The sequence below is a fragment of the Colias eurytheme genome, chromosome 32 (genome assembly GCF_061535395.1).
Source record: "Colias eurytheme isolate Ceu_HAF_F1 chromosome 32, ilColEury1 Martin Lab GWU primary, whole genome shotgun sequence".
In the NCBI taxonomy this organism is placed as follows: Eukaryota; Metazoa; Arthropoda; class Insecta; order Lepidoptera; family Pieridae; genus Colias; species Colias eurytheme.
This window is the reverse complement of record NC_143011.1, coordinates 6,663,810-6,679,566: the sequence shown is the minus strand read 5'-3', so window position 1 is coordinate 6,679,566 and position 15,757 is coordinate 6,663,810. Positions and strand designations below refer to the sequence as shown.

Below are 15,757 nucleotides of genomic sequence, written 5' to 3'. Positions count from 1 at the left end.
TGGGGAAAACTCAGGCGATTTCCATCGGGCGGGCGCGCCTTCTGCCGCCCCCGGTGTCTCTCATGGGCGAGAACGTCGAATGGTCACCGACGGCCAAGTACCTTGGTGTGACCATTGACAAGACACTCTCGATGCGGCCCCATGTGAAGAACGTGGTTGCCCAGACGCGCGCCGTGCGGAACATACTCCGCCCCATGCTGGCGTCTCACCTGCCTCTCCGTACGAAGCTGTGCATTTACAAGGCCTACGTTCGCACGCGACTCACCTATGCGGCCCCCGCGTGGTTCGCGCTGACCAACGAGACGGACCGCAAGTCGCTGCGAGCGCAGCAGTCGCTAGCGCTCCGTACCATCTCCGGAGCACCACGCTTCGTACGGAATCAGGTCATCTCCAGGGACCTGCGCATGGAGAGCCTGGACGACTTCGTTCGTCGCCTGAGCTCCTCTATGTTCGCGCGCGCCGACGGAGCGCGATCCCTGCATTTGCAGGGCATCGCGCCATACCATCGGAGACCGCCGGACATAAGAGGCCTACCACGTGACCTAGTCTCCTAGGACACGACCGCTTCCTCGCCGCTGGCTGATGGGCGCCCCCCGGCACCTTGCCGGCGGGCTCGACCTCGCTAAGCGGCGGGTGGCTTCACCCACGGACATTCCTCCCTGCAGCAGCTAGCAGATCGCCCGCGATACCACGCGGGCTCGATCGCACTGCAGCAGGACACTTCCCGGACACGACACCTCGGACCATTAGATCCCACCCAGTGCCCCGCCTGTAGTTGCAGGCGGCGTTGCCACCACTGAAAGGGGCCGTCGCCCCGAACAGTTACCCCGAGGCCTGTGAAGGCCTGCGTGGAAGACCCCGAGATGAGATGACAATATACGATTGATACGCCCTCTAGTGTTTTATTTCTTAGAACTCTTATTGTGGCATTTTTGGGATTTATACATGGTCCTTCGAGAGTACCGGGACTGGTGCCTTGCGGTTGACTGTGAATAAGTCCGTTCAGCGCCTTGAGGCAGTAGGTACTTGCTAGTACCGAGGGGAGAGTGCCCCTTTGACACCTGCTGGCGCCTGAACTTTTACCTCAGAGGGGAGCACCCCCTGAGACACCTGAGAGGTACGAGAGACGATTGCGGAGGGGAGCACCCCCTGAGACACCTGAGAGGTACGAGAGACGATTGCGGAGGGGAGCCCCTTGGTCGCCTATCTGAAGAGGAGCAGCCATTGCAGAGGGGAGCACCTGGCAAGCCTGCCAGTGTCAGCTGTCAGCTGTCAAACGTCAGTGTCAAGTGTCAGCTGTCAACAGTCCGTGTCACCTGTCAGCTGTCAAACGTCAGCGTCAACTGTCAGACGTCAACAGTCCGTGTCACCTGTCAGTGTCATCAAGTGTCAACCTTGACACTGTCACAGCAGCCGTCAACAGTCAAGGTCAAAAGACAAGTAACGTCACTTGTCAGATGTCATCGTAATAAAAGAAGTTAAGTGTGTATGTGTGGGACAATTACCGAACATTAATCGTGAGTACAATTTTGAACTTTAATTACAAGGAGAAGTTAACTTAGAAGATTCAAGATATTGCATGTTTCAAGATACAAATGTTAACTTAGTTAAATTCAAAGTGATTAGGACTTAGAATAATTCGTTAAAAAGTGATCCGACGGGGAACCTATGCCCGATTTTCAAGTGAATAAATGTGTTCAAACACTTAGAATAATTTTAACGATTGTATCATTAACTTAGAAAAATATTGTGTTTAACCTTGTCAAGTTGTGAAGGTTATGTTGTGTATCTAACACTTGTAAAATTTTAAAGTCAGTAATGTTTATAGTTGTTAAAAATTGATTGTTTTACTTGTAAAAATTTAAGAACTTTATTTGGGTTACATTTCTTATTTTATGTTTACAGTGGTTTTTTACGTGTTAAAGTAAAAGGTATTATAATTGTTGTAGATTTAAACAACATTTAAATTAAGTGTCATTTTGCATAATCATATTATTATACGAAGTTTAAAGGTTAGTTTTGTTTTGTGAAGAATTAATTTTGATGATTAGCTGACACAATTTGTAAAATTTAAGGTATTGTTTTTGCATTTTTGTGTATTTTTTCTGTTCAATTTATTGATTACTTAATTGTTTTTACTAACAATCATGGGTGAAAATTATATAAAACTTCAAGATGATATATTTAGTAAAATTGAAAGAAATTTATGTAACTTTAAAAAGTCTCCAAGGGATAGAATTACTATAGGATATATTGAAGCGCGTTTAGAACTTTTAGAACAATTATGGTCGTCTTTTCACTCAAATCATCAAAAAATTGTTTATGAAATTAAAAAGGATGTATTGATGCAAAATGATTATGTTTTAAATAAAGTGTTTGATAACTGTGAAGAGATGTACCTAGATTATAAGTCCTTATTAAAGGACAAGTTGTTAATAGTAAGAGTGTCAAATGTCGGTTCTGAAAATAATTCAGGCCACAGTGTTAAGTTACCTGAGATATCCATACCCAAATTTTCGGGGCAATATACTGAGTGGCCCAGTTTTAGGGACCTTTTTGTTTCTTTAATTCACAACAACACCAAATTAGATGATGTACAAAAATTACATTATTTAAAATCTCATTTATTGGGAGAACCGGAACAGCTCCTAAGGCATACAGCAATAACCGATAAAAACTACACGGCTTCCTGGACCCAGCTAGTCAACCGTTATGACAACAAAAAGTATTTGTCAAATAATATCCTTAAACGTTTGATGAGTCAAAAAGTATTACATCATGAATCGTCATCGGCGATAAGAGAATTATTAGATAGCATGAACGAATGCTTAAGTGCTCTAGGAAACCTAGGAATTGATATTACTAGCTGGGACACAATCGTTATTTATATAATGAGTCACAAATTGGACCCTGAGTCCAGGAAGCAGTGGGAGTCCAAGGAAAATGATTGCGAAGACCTACCAACCTTGACTCTATTCAGAGAATTTTTGGAGCATAAATATAAATCTTTAGAATTTTTAGACTCTAAATCAAATAAATCTGAAAAACCTGCATGCACTCACATTGCCACATCAAGTGTTAATTATTGTTTGTTTTGTTCAGAAAATCATAAGTTATTTAATTGTAAGAAATTTTGTAAAGAAACCGTTGACTCACGACGTAAGTTTGTTCAAACCCACCATTTATGTTTCAATTGCTTGACACCAAATCATTCAGTTTATCAATGCAATCGATCTACAGGTTGTAGAATTTGTAAAAAAAAGCACCACACTTTACTTCATACCAACACTCCCAAATCAGCCAGCTCAACGCAAGTTGATCAACCTGGTGAAGGAAATGCTTCAGTTGTAGGGAATGTCATTCATTCTTCCCAGGATCAAGAGGAGAGTATTGATCGTCATAAACACACTACCACACACACCAAGTCCACAACTAATCAAGTTTTGTTGGCAACCGCCTTAGTGAAGGCAGTTTCACAAACTAATTCAAGTCCGGTGGTGTTAAGGTCTTTGATTGACCAAGGGTCTCAAGCCTCATTTATTACGGAGGCTGCAGTTCAACTGCTAGGTCTCAGAAAGAAATCTGAGACAAATTTTATGTCAGGTTTAGGCGGTGACCAGAGATCACCTTGTTTATCAAGGTCCTCTGTTGTGGTAAAAATTCAGTCTCGTCTAAATCCGAGCTTTGTCATCACAGTCAAGGCTCATGTGTTAACGAAGTTGACCTCAATCTTACCAAGTAAGAAGGTTGAGATACACAATCTGCCAGTGTTTGCGTCACTGCAGCTAGCAGATCCTTCGTTCCACACACCTAATAATATAGATCTTTTATTAGGTGCTGATGTGTATAGCCAAATTTTGTTGAAGGGATTAGTCAGGGGTCCGCCAGGAACTGTAAGTGCTCAGCATACAGCGTTTGGTTGGATCCTCTTTGGCAAAATACACAATGAGGGTACAACTGTAGTTGAGGATGATATTGACAATCCAGATGCCGTTTATCTGCCGTATCATGCGGTGATACGGCAAGATAAGGCAACGTCTTGTTCAACGTCGGTTCGGGTGGTTTTTGTCGCCTCATGCAAGGGCACCAACGGGGCATCGTTAAACGATGACCTGATGGTTGGTCCCACAATTCAGCCCGAATTGCGACATTTACTGATACAGTGGCGTTACTATCCGATTTCACTTGTCGCAGACATCGTTAAAATGTACCGACAAGTGAAAGTGGCGGAAGGTGATGCTGACTATCAACGTTTATTATGGCGTGAACGTGGCGTTGATTGGGATAGCGAACTTCCATTTCGTAAAGGCTGGTTAGATTTCAGGAATGACTTGAAATCTCTTACAGACGTTCACATTTTTCGATGGATACGATCAAGTTTAAATGATCAATATATGGAAATGCATGGGTTCTTCGATGCATCGAATGCAGCCTATGCAGCTGTTGTTTATTCTCGCATTATCGATAGAAATGGTAATGTGCATGTGAGTTTAATCACATCCAAACCTCGTGTAGCAACCGTAAAACAGATCTCAATTCCACGACTTGAGCTGTGTGGAGCTGTTTTGCTTGCAAGAGTTTTGGATGAAGTTAGTGGTATTCTTGATGTTCCGAAACATCAAACTCATGCTTGGACAGATTCGTCTAGCGTCTGGGCTTGGCTCAGGTTCCATAAAAGTCGATGGAAGACCTTTATTGCCAACAGAGTGTCGGAAATACATACCTTGTTAGATGGAAGTCGGTGGTGCCACGTTGTATCACAGGAAAATCCCGCTGACTGCGCCTCCAGAGGAGTATCTGCAACAGAGTTTATAAACAACGACCTTTGGAAACAAGGTCCTGAGTGGTTGTATGGCAATCACATAGATTATCCAAGGGGAGAAGATGCAGACACAAACCTGGAAGAACGGAAGGAGAAGATTAGTAGTCACGCTGTAACCAGTGATCAGGAAGATACTGTAATTTCGAGATTTTCGTCTCTTAGAAAACTTACCAGAGTGTTGTCATTCTGCCGTCGAGTGTTGCACTGGAACAAACCTGAAAAAGAAAGGTATATTAGTAAAACGTTAACTGCTAAGGAAATACAAGAAACTCTAATTATATGTATTAAGATATGTCAAAAAGAAAATTTTGAAGAAGAAATGGAAAATTTAAAGAATAATGAAAAACTGAATAAGAAAAGTAAACTTACCTCGTTGAATCCATTTGTGGGACAGGATGGTGTTTTAAGAGTAGGGGGACGGTTGCGTCACGCTTCTTTGTCCGATGGTATGAAGCACCCTATAATTATTCCGTACAAGTCACACTTTACTTACCTTCTTATACACGATGCTCATGAAAGGACTCTTCACGGTGGTCCACAACTCGTCCTTAACTATTTGAGGAGCAAGTATTGGGTTGTTGGAGCTAAAGGTGCAGTGAAGCAATTCATTAAAAAATGTGTGACCTGTATTCGCCATTCAGCCCAGGTGAATCAGCAGATGATGGGGCAACTACCAGAGTCCCGAGTAACAGCACATAGACCTTTTTTGAGAAGCGGAGTGGACTATGCCGGTCCAATCAGTGTTCGTATGCCAAAGGTCGTGGTCATCATGCAACGAAAGGATACATATGCCTTTTCATATGTATGGCTACACGGGCCATTCACTTGGAAGCAGTCAGTGATATGACCTCTGAAACCTTTTTGGCAGCCTTTAAGCGGTTTGTTGCTCGTAGAGGTCATGTGGCTGAACTTTGGAGTGACAATGGTACCACGTTCGTGGGCAGTGCACGAGAGCTCAAAAATTTCTTGCATTTAGAAAGCTCTACTGTTGCTGAAGAGATTCTAAATTTTTTGTCTTCTAATGGTACTACTTGGCACTTTATCCCTCCCCGTGCTCCAAATTTTGGAGGACTGTGGGAAGCTGGCGTAAAGTCCACCAAGTATCACCTAAAGCGTATTGTAGGTGATAAAACGCTCACTTATGAAGAGTTATCCACCGTTTTGACACAAGTCGAAGCATGTTTAAACTCTCGACCTATAAGTCAGATGTCCAACCATCCGGAGGATCCTCAACCACTTACGCCAGCTCATTTTCTTGTCGGCGAGCCATTAGTGTCGGTACCTGAAGCTAATTATGAAGACTCCAATGTCAATAGCCTGAAAAGGTGGCAATTGACCCAGAGAATGAGTCAAGATTTCTGGCGTAGGTGGTCTCGGGAATACTTGACGCAATTGCAACATAGATACAAATGGAGCGCAAGTACTCCTGAACCGGAGATTGGGAGTGTGGTATTAGTAAAGGAGGATGATTTGCCTCCAACTAGGTGGCTTTTTGGTCTCGTCGTAGACAAGCACCCAGGGCTAGACAAGCTTACACGTGTGGTCACCCTTAAGTACAAGGGAAATTTGATCAAACGACCGCTATCCAAATTAATTTTATTACCTGTAAGGGATTAAGTTTAAGCTTGAATTGTATTTTTTGTTAAGTTATTTTGTTTGTTGTTCTTTTGGCTGGACTACGTCCATGGCAGCCGGTAATTTTATTACCTGTGAAAGATTAAGTTTAAGTTTGAGTTATTTTTTGTTTAGTTATTTTATTTGTTGTTATTTTGGCTGGACTACGTCCATGGCGGCCGGTATATTAAATCCTAAGTTAAGTAAGTCACGATGTTCACCAATAGATGGCGTCACTAGTTATTTAGATGCCGCTATTGAATTGTTTTGTTAAACCGTAATATAACATTGTGGTCGTTGACAATATACGATTGATACGCTCTCTAGTGTTTTATTTCTTAGAACTCTTATTGTGGCATTTTTGGGATTTATACAAGGGTTATACCTATTTTTTGCGCTAGGGTGATTACGACGTGTAACAAATTTTCACTAATATTTTCTGATACTCCTGTTATTTCAATATTGTTAAGTAATTTTTCTTGTTCGGACTCATTTAATCGTTTTTTTAAATCGGTTATAGTGTCATTTATCTCTTTATTCTGTTGGCATTGATTTAAACAGCTCTCAGCGCAGGACGCGGACTCGAGTTTCGTTACTCGTTCCTCTATACAGTTTAACTTAATACCAAATTCCGATACAAGCGATGATAGCCTCGACATCTCCGATCTAAATGACGATAATTCTGTACGAAGTAATTTTATCTCCTGAGCGAGTAGAGGAGTATCGGATTGGGCAGAGTCGGTATCCACAAACACGTCATTTTCGTCATCTGGAGTGCGTGTATCTAATATTTTTGTGGTAGTTTTTCCTTTACATATTTTACACATCCATTTCGAATTAGTGCGTGCGTCTGGGCTAAGGCTATTGCATTGCCTGTTGTTCAACAACTCTGAGGTTAGCAGCGTACGTCGTTCAGCGGTGTGGCGGCAACACCGGTGGGACTCTGGCCTAACTTCACGTTAATGTAAAACGAATGTGCTTAATCATGGAACCTCGCGTCATTCTCTTTTCTTGTAACCTTGTAACTAACAGCACACAATGTAATCGTTATAATTAAAATCATATTTTTTTATTCTCGTTTTCATTTTAATAACCTTTATAATAAGGAAGAATCAATCATCTAAATATCAAACATGGTCCATTCGGAGCCGAATCATTAATTGAAGAATTGAAGCATCATCATCATCACCACATGCACATGGCGAGTCGCAAGAGGATTATGCTGGATTGCCGTCGAGTCGCATCCGGTCAGGTTACGATACCCATCCTTCTTCTCTCCATCTCCTGTGCGTTTTAATTTGCGTTAATATCGTTATTTTCACGTTTCAGTTATCCGTGCACGTGTTGAGCAGCGCGGCGCTGTGCTGATGCTTAACGGGAATTTGTAAGTACTCTTGTTTTCTATAATCTGCCAAAATGAGTGACTGTGAAGATACAATCGGTGGTAATTCTAAATCTCCTCGTTTAGGTTTTTGTAAAAGTATAAATATGCAGCTCGCTGACTTAAAGAGACAGCGTGGCACGTTAAAAGGCAGGCTAACATTGTTTGAAAGATACATTTCAAAACTAGACAAATCAGAATTAAATTCCAATAGCAAAACTGAATTAGAATTACGAATAGAGTCCGCTTGTACACTTTTTCAAAGTTACAATGAAATTCAGAGTAAAATTGAACAATTAGTTGAAGATTCGGATATAGCAGCTCAATTAGAATACCGAGAATTGTTTGAACAGCAGTATTTTTCTATTATGGCTAACGCGAAGTGCTTGGTAAATCCTAACAGTAGTGAAAAAACACAATCTATTTGTCATCAGGTTTGTAATAATGTCTATAAACTATATATATATAAACTATGTCTATTAAATTGCCAGTTATAAAGCTACCTGTCTTTGAGGGTGCTTATGATCAGTGGTTGGAGTATAGGAATTCATATCTCACTATGATACACAGTCGTGATGATCTTAATGATATACAGAAATTTCATTATTTAAAATCTTCCCTCAGTGGTTCTGCTTCTCATGTTATTAGTGCATTAGAGTTCACGGCTGAAAACTACTCACACGCATGGGATTTATTAGAAAATAGGTTTCATAATAATCGATTATTAGTACAAAATCATGTCAAGGCACTCTTTAATGTTCAGGCACTACAAAGCGAATCGTTTGTTCACATTAGAAGGTTAATAGATTCAACATTACGTAATTTACGTGCATTAAAATCATTAAACGAACCCACCGATTCTTGGGACACTTTGGTTGTCTATTTAATTGTGTCCAAGCTCGATCAGTCCACAGAGCGTGAGTGGGAGACGCATAAAGGTACTTTATTGTCAAAAAATGAATCAAGAAACATTAAATTAGGCGATCTATTAGAGTTTCTTGGAAACCGAGCTGATATGTTAGAAATGATAAAAACGAATAATGTGCGCGGTGTTTCTTCTAATAAACATAACAATAATAATTATATTAACACGAATAACAATCATAAATATTTTAGTAAGCCTAAAAATTTGTCGCAACCTCTCACACATACACACGTAGTTAATTCATCTCGTAACAAACCTAAATTCGATATCAATGTAAAAGAACGTGTTTGTGTTGACTGCGGCGGTGAACATTATTTGTATTCATGTCCGAAATTCTTAAACAGGCCTGTGCAGGAGAGACATGTTCTTGTAAAAAATAAAAACCTTTGTCGTAATTGTATTCGCACTGATAGCCATTTAGCAAACGATTGTTCATATGGTCCATGCAAATTATGCAAAAAGAACCATAATACACTACTTCATACTACTTATCTTAGTTCTAGTGAAGAATTAAGTATTCCCGCGTCTATACCTAGTTCGCATAAATCAGCTGATACGGGAGTGCATTCCGAGCGTATAAATGTACTCACGTGCAATGCCGCTGCCGCTATACAACCCGTGTTGCTTTCGACAGCGCTCATTGACGTTTCTGACTCGAGTGATAATTATCACACAGTTAAGGCGCTCCTTGACAACGGAAGTCAGAATTGTTTTATTACAGAATCGTTGTGTAATCGTTTACAAATACCAATAATACAGTCCACTATACATATTTCAGGTGTTGGGCAGAGCGTATCAAAATGTTCTCACACCTGTAAAGTAAATATTCGTTCTAAAGTTAATCATTTTAATATAAATATTCAATGCTTGGTTCTTCCTCGTATTACATCAAAGTTACCTTCGTTATCAATTAAATCTCAAAGGTTTCAAATACCTAAACACATTTCACTCGCGGACCCTACGTTTAGTGTGCCGTCGGATATCGATATCCTTATAGGAGCGGATGTATTTTGGGATTTATTAAATAGTGATAAGATTAAACTTATTAATGGTCCTTATCTATATGATTCAAAATTAGGATGGATAATTTCTGGGCCTATTTATAATAGTCATTCGTTTAAGACTGAAAAAGTTCAGTGTAACTTAGTTCAGATAAATACTCAACTGAAAAAATTTTGGGAGTTAGAAGAATTGACTGACTTATCTTCTCCCATGTCTAAAGATGATCGTTATTGTGAAACGTTATTTAAAGAGACTACAAAACGTGACAAACACGGTAGATTCTCTGTTCGCATTCCTCTAAAGGAGTCACCTGAGTTATTAGGTGATTCGTACACTATGGCTAAAAATCGTTTTTTATCTCTCGAAAGAAAGTTGGATCGTTTACCTAATTATAAAACACTTTATTGCGATTTTATTAAAGAATATGAAACACTTGGTCATATGACTCTAATTGAAACAAAGAATATTCCAGATTTATTAAGTAAACCACATTATATATTACCTCATCACGGTGTCTATCGTGAGGATAGTTTAACTACAAAATTACGTGTTGTGTTCGACGCGAGCGCGAATACATCAAACAACAAATCGTTAAATAATATACAGTATACAGGACCTCCATTACAAAATGATATATTCTCAATTTTACTTAGATTTCGTCAATATAAATACGTTGCCTGCGCAGATATTCAAAAAATGTACAGACAGATTTTAATTCAATCGGATCAACGTAATTTACAGCTGATATTGTGGAGGAATAATCGAAACCTACCTTTACAGTTATATATGTTAAATACAGTGACGTATGGAACGGCGTCAGCACCGTTTCTCAGTATGCGTTGTTTAAAACAATTGGCTTTAGACTGTAATGATGAATTAGTTGCAAGAACAATTAACGAGGATTTTTTCGTTGACGATTTAATTACTGGGAGTAATGACCTTATATCTTTAATGGAATTGTGTAATAAAATATCCAAGTTGTTGAAACAGGGTTGTTTTCCGCTGCATAAATGGACATTTAATTGCGACGTATCTCCTGAAATGTATAAAGACCTAAACATTGATGTAAATCATTCATCCAAAACGTTAGGTTTAGGTTGGTGTACACAAAAGGATGAATTTTATTTTACAACTAAATTTACAAATCATGACTCGATAGTTACGAAGCGTGTCATATTATCCACCATTGCACAAATATATGATCCATTAGGTTTATTAACGCCCGTAGTAATTAAAGCTAAGTCATTGTTACAAAAATTGTGGTTACAAAAATTGGATTGGGACGACGAAGTTCCCGAAACCATTGCAATTGCATGGCATAAGTTTCTGTGTGATTTGCAACATTTACATACTATTAGACTACCTCGTTGTGTTATTGATGATAATAGTTACAAGGAGCTTCATATATTTACTGACGCTTCTCAAGATGCCTACGGTGCGTGCGCGTACGTTAGGTTGTGTAATAATAACGGTGATTTACCAGTTTCAGTGCATTTATTATGTGCAAAAAGTAAATTAGCACCGATAAAGATAGTAAGTGTTCCGAGACTCGAACTGTGCGGGGCTTTGGTAGGTGCTAGATTATATATTAAAATAAAACAATCCCTCCGTTTAAATTTCGATAAAATATATTTTTGGACTGACTCAACTATTGTGCAAGGCTGGTTGAGTATGTCGCCGCATTTACTTAAAACCTTCGTTCAAAATCGCGTTGCACAAATAAATGAATTAACATGTGATACAATTTGGCGACATGTTAAGGGAACCGAAAACCCTGCGGATATTATAACTCGCGGCACGACGTTAGACACGCTGAAGTATGATAGTAATCATAATTGGTGGTGTGGCCCTGCCTTCTTACGCGATATAAGTAGTAAGTGGCCAGACAATAGTAACATCTTTATTTCGCCATATAGTGAGTTGCCTGAAATTAAACATAACACTGTTCATTTACATTCTACTCAATTATTTTCAATATTTGATTTTGAACGTTATTCGTCATTTATTCGTTTGCAAAGGATTTGTGCATATTTATTGCGATTCATTGATAATGTCCGAGTATCTATTGTCAACGGCAAGGTCAATGGCATTCGTGTGCGACAAACCGGTTCCTTATCTGTAGATGAGTTACAGCGATCACTTGATACATTAACACGGTTTGCTCAACAAGAATCATTTAATGAACAATATTATAGATTAAAGAATAAGTTATCATTAAATAATAGTAAAAATATTAAAAATAAATTGATATATAACAAAATAGCCGGTTTAAATATTTTTCTAGATGAATCAAATATTATTCGTGTCGGTGGTAGGTTATCTAACGCGAATGAATTTGATTATAATAAAAAACATCCCGTATTGCTTAGTGGGAAGCATCGCTTTTCAAGATTATTATGTGAATATGAACATAAACGATTGCTTCATGCTGGTCCTCAGCTTCTAGTATATTCCATGCGTGAAAGGTGGTGGATTTTGAGGGCTCGCGATTTAGCTAAACAAGTTGTTCATAATTGTATCGTATGCAAACGCATGAAAGGCAGGACATTGACCCCTCTCATGGGCAACTTACCTTCGGAAAGATTAGAACAAAATTTTCCTTTTATGAATTGTGGAGTTGATTATGCCGGGCCCCTGCTCATTTTGGACCGAAAGGGCAGGGGTGCAAAATTAATAAAATCATACATTTGTTTATTCGTTTGTTTTAGTACAAGGGCTATACATTTAGAACTGGTAGGTAGCTTGAGTACACATGATTATATTTTAGCATTAAATCGGTTCATAGCACGGCGTGGAAAGCCTTATCAAATCTTTTCAGACAATGGAAAAAATTTCGTTGGTGCTGAAAAGGAATTATCAGTAATTTTTAATAATGGTAGTGATATTTCTGATTTTCTTAGTCATAATCAAATTCGTTTAACATTTATACCACCGTACAGTCCTCATTTTGGCGGGTTGTGGGAAGCAGGAGTCAAGTCCTGTAAGCATCATTTGCGGCGGGTGCTGGGCAATGCTAGGTTAACACGTGAAGAGTTTGAAACGGTATTAACGCAAATTGAAGCCGTCCTGAACTCTCGCCCTCTGTCTCCTCTGTCCTCAGATCCTCATGACTTTCTCCCACTTTCTCCAGCCCATTTCCTGATCGGTCGACCACTAACTGCACCTATATGCGAAAACCTGACGATGATTAAGTCTACGCGATTGGGACGCTATGACCATGTGGAGCAACTTCGACAACATTTTTGGCAGCGTTGGTCGAAAGAATACATTTCAGAGCTCCAACAGCGAATTAAATGGAAAACCAACAATGAGGACCTCAAAGAGAATAGCTTAGTTCTGATCAAGGAGGATAATGTTCCTCCTTTGAAATGGAAACTGGGTCGAGTGATGCACGTCTTCCCGGGGACTGATGGGATTTCCCGAGTGGCTGAAATACGGACAGCGCACGGCATCATACGCCGATCGTTTGCAAAGATTTGCCTGTTATAACCTTCATGATCCAGCTTCACTGACGAGTGCTTCATGTTGGAAGCCTTTCCTGAGTTCTTCCAAGGCGGGCGGTATGTTCAACAACTCTGAGGTTAGCAGCGTACGTCGTTCAGCGGTGTGGCGGCAACACCGGTGGGACTCTGGCCTAACTTCACGTTAATGTAAAACGAATGTGCTTAATCATGGAACCTCGCGTCATTCTCTTTTCTTGTAACCTTGTAACTAACAGCACACAATGTAATCGTTATAATTAAAATCATATTTTTTTATTCTCGTTTTCATTTTAATAACCTTTATAATAAGGAAGAATCAATCATCTCAATATCAAACACCTGTGGTATAGAACATTACATTTATGGCATTTGGCGCCATCTGACGTTGCGAAGAATTTACCACAATTAGTACACTTGTTGGCCATCTCAGTCTCGATCGTAGGTCAATAAGATTTACTATAACGGCACTAGATGGCAGCTAACACAAAGTTGCAACTGATATGATTATTTTAAAACTAGATTTCCGCCCGCGGCTTCGCCCGCGTTTTCAAAGGAAAATCCGCATAGTTCCCGTTCCCGTGGGATTTCCGGGATAAAACCTATCCTATGTGTTAATCCAAGTTACTCTCTATATGTGTGCTAAATTTCATTGTAATCGGTTCAGTAGTTTTTACGTGAAAGAGTAACAAACATCCATACATCCATACATCCATACATCCATACATCCATACATCCATACATCCATACATCCGTACAAACTTTCGCCTTTATAATAGTATTAAGATTAAGATTTAATTCTTTGTTTCTTTTCTGATTATAAACTTCAATGATTGCAATTTATTTTTTAAAAATACGATTACAATTAACAGTTAGGTTTGATTTGTAAAAGTGAAAGAATTATTTCCAAACCGTAAAAAAATCACTTCCAGTGGGTACTTTTAAAATAGCTGATCATCAGCTGTTATTAATGTTTACGTTTTTACACCGGATCTTATTCACACACTGAGGATATATCGGCTCAATCGCCTCAATCTACTATATCGACTCAATCGTCTCAATCTACTATATCGACTCAATCGTCTCAATCTACTATATCGGCTCAATCGCCTCAATCTACTATATCGACTCAATCGTCTCAATCTCCTATATCGGCTCAATCGCCTCAATCTACTATATCGACTCAATCGTCTCAATTTCCTATATCGACTCAATCGTCTCAATCTCCTACATCTACTTAATCTCGTAAATCGACTCAATCGCGTGTATCTATTCAATCTCGTAAGTCGACTCAATCACGTGTATCAATTCAATCTCCTCAGTCAAATGTAACTCCTAAATCATTTAACACGAAAAAGTCCCGTACTAAATCTTCCTATTCTACATTTCCTAATCCTCCTATATCGAAAGGTTATCGGTCTAATAATTCTGTTAAAACAACTTGCAATTCTACTCCTAATTTTCCAAATAGAGTAACTCAGAATAGTACTAATTCAGAATCTTTTGAAGCTATTTATGAAATTAATTATAATAGTAAAATTCACTTACCTCATGTTTATGTTAAATCATCATACTCAGACAAGGCTTTAGTACTTCTTGTTGATTCTGGTGCAGCTATTTCACTTTTGAAAAAATCATCTTTGCAATATGAACCTGAATTGATACCTAAAATTATAAAATTCAAAGGTATCGATAAACAATCTGAGTATACTGAAAGTCTTGGTCAAATTAAATTCGATTTTAAACTCCCAGATCATTCTATTATCACTAATTTTAATTTAATTCCTGATTCTATTGATATTAATTTTGATGGAATTATTGGCAATGATTTTCTTAAGTCTAAAAATGCTAAGATCGATTATGAGACCAATATCCTGAAGATAGATAATTATTCAATTCCTCTCCACTTTACCAAACCTGTATACACTGTTCCGGCTCGATCCGAAATGATTATTGAGTGTAATGTCACAAATCCTAAAATAACCACTGGTTTCGTAGAAAAAACCGAAATTCAGAATGGAATTTTCATCTCCGGTTGTCTAGTTTCACTTAAAAGTAATAATCACGTTAATGTGTCTGTCCTGAATACTACTAGCTCTGACGTTATAATTAATTCAATTTCAGTTGAGTTGAATCCCTGTGATTTAATTGATCAATTCCAAATTTCAAACACGAATGTGGTTTCTGAAACATCTTTAGAGAGAGTAAATAGGGTGCATGAACAAATAAGATCATCACATCTTAATCCTGAGGAAACTCGAGCTCTTTTTGATCTGTGTACCGAGTTTTCTGATCTGTTCCATCTTGAAGGTGATGCTTTAACTTGCACAAATACTCTTAAGCATGAGATCAAAACTACTAGCTCTCAACCCATTCATGTAAAAACGTATAGATACCCTGAATGCCACAAAGAGGAAGTTAATAATCAAATTAACAAAATGCTTAATCAAAAAATCATTAGGCCTTCTAATTCTCCCTGGTCTTCACCCATCTGGGTAGTTCCTAAGAAGCAAGATGCTTCTGGCCAAAAGAAA

The 15,757-nt window shown here is 38.9% G+C and overlaps 3 protein-coding genes across 3 annotated transcripts; 2 read left to right on the top strand and 1 right to left on the bottom strand.

Annotated features, from left to right (window-relative positions):
- Positions 1-1,363: 1,363 nt before the first annotated feature.
- LOC149895261 (uncharacterized) lies at positions 1,364-6,439 on the top strand. Its single transcript, XM_090119137.1, has 2 exons — positions 1,364-5,050; positions 5,716-6,439. The coding sequence occupies exons 1-2, from the start codon at positions 2,148-2,150 to the stop codon at positions 6,437-6,439; spliced, it is 3,627 nt and encodes a 1,208-aa protein (XP_089975263.1). The 5' UTR covers positions 1,364-2,147.
- Positions 6,440-6,804: 365 nt separating this feature from the next.
- LOC149895259 (uncharacterized) lies at positions 6,805-13,714 on the bottom strand. The gene is made up of 2 exons (XM_090119135.1): positions 13,566-13,714; positions 6,805-7,309 (listed from the first exon to the last, which is right to left on the bottom strand). Exons 1-2 carry the CDS (start codon positions 13,649-13,651, stop codon positions 6,805-6,807), a joined length of 591 nt encoding a protein of 196 aa, XP_089975261.1. The 5' UTR covers positions 13,652-13,714.
- On the top strand, positions 8,303-13,263 carry LOC149895260 (uncharacterized). Its single transcript, XM_090119238.1, has one exon. The coding sequence runs from the start codon at positions 8,377-8,379 to the stop codon at positions 13,231-13,233; it is 4,857 nt and encodes a 1,618-aa protein (XP_089975364.1). The 5' UTR covers positions 8,303-8,376; the 3' UTR covers positions 13,234-13,263.
- Positions 13,715-15,757: the final 2,043 nt, after the last annotated feature.